Here is a 1,367-nt window from a genome sequence, read left to right as displayed (position 1 = left end):
AGGGAGGGCCAATTTTCTTACTTTTTAAGAATAAGGAAATCATTCCAGTATACAAAAGATAACTGCTGTTCTTTTCCTAAATTCAGAACAACGTTTTGGAACTGTGGTCATTATTTGATTTCCTCATGCCAGGATTTTTGGGGACTGAACGTCAGTTTGCTGCTCGATATGGTAAACCAATATTAGCAAGTAGGGATGCTCGGAGCTCCAGTCGAGAACAGGAAGCAGGTATGAGAGCGGTGTAATGCTATATACTCTATGCAAGTGCATGTATTTTATTCTGTACTTTCTAAGCCATTTTCTTTATTAACAGGTGTTCTTGCAATGGATGCATTGCACCGCCAAGTCCTGCCATTTCTTTTGAGACGAATGAAAGAAGATGTTTTGCAGGATCTTCCTCCTAAAATTATTCAAGATTATTATTGTAACCTTAGTCCTCTCCAGGTCAGGAATCTCATGATAATAATTGTGTTTATTGGTAGACTGCTTTCTATAAGCCATAGAAATCAGGCCTAAATGAATCTATTTGGATAATGCATTTTTAAAGTAGCATTAAAACAAAATGTTATTATACTTGCTTTCTTAACATATCTACTTAATTGAAAAACTTCACAAGGTTAAATTGGTGGGGTATATAAGCCAGTGTTAAGGCTATTAATGTCTTATCCTTCCATGTCATAGGTATTGTTAATTCCCATTTCTGCAAAAAAAGGAAAGAAGTTCTGAAAAGGTTAATTTGCTCAGGGTTATATGACTCCTGTCTATCAAAGCTGAATTTCAAACTTTGGGAAATAGAACCTTATCCTTTTAAAACATTATTGCATTAGCTGTAAATGTCTGAAATAGTTTTTGGCTTCTATAGTTCTGATTTTACACAGATAACACCATCAAAGGGATTTATTTTGTGCCTGGCATTGTGTAATACCTTTTGATGGGGAAGCTGTCCCTTAGTAGGACACAGGGTCTGTATGAAAATTTTCTGTTTGAACATTTATTTATGCTCTAATTAATATGCATCAGTCTATTTCATTATTAAAGAGTTGATTCAATATGGCCAGATGAATAAAAGACACATCCCAAAACTTAGCTCTAGTATATAGATAGTTTAGACATTAGCATTTATCTTCACAACTTGCGTTTAAGTGGCAGGACACTAATGTAGATGCTGAGCGTGCTGTGGTTAATTTATCTACCTTATCTCTCTGGGCTTGCATTCCTCATTTGTAAAAATGGAGTTAATATTCTTGAAAGGATGATTTTAGGGCTAATGCAATGATGACTTTTACAAGTAAGTGAAGAAAAGGTGTCATATGAAAACTTTTATGTCAGCCAGCATGAGACACATTGCTGGAGGAAGAGAGCAGAGA

General features: G+C 35.2%; 1 protein-coding gene across 1 annotated transcript in view; it reads left to right on the top strand.

Annotated features, from left to right (window-relative positions):
- Nucleotides 1–1,367, top strand: part of BTAF1 (BTAF1 RNA polymerase II, B-TFIID transcription factor-associated, 170kDa) — a 75,824-nt gene that overhangs the window by 64,634 nt on the left and 9,823 nt on the right. The window contains exons 31-32 of the mRNA XM_004681037.2: nt 87–228; nt 314–444. Of these exons, the coding sequence (XP_004681094.2) occupies nt 87–228; nt 314–444 (273 nt within the window). The remainder of the gene's footprint in view (nt 1–86; nt 229–313; nt 445–1,367) is intronic.

This window comes from Condylura cristata, unplaced genomic scaffold (assembly GCF_000260355.1).
Source record: "Condylura cristata isolate star-nosed mole 26May11 unplaced genomic scaffold, ConCri1.0 scaffold00011, whole genome shotgun sequence".
Classification (NCBI taxonomy): domain Eukaryota; kingdom Metazoa; phylum Chordata; class Mammalia; order Eulipotyphla; family Talpidae; genus Condylura; species Condylura cristata.
Note: the sequence above shows the minus strand (reverse complement) of the source record. Positions and strands in the feature narration are given on the sequence as shown.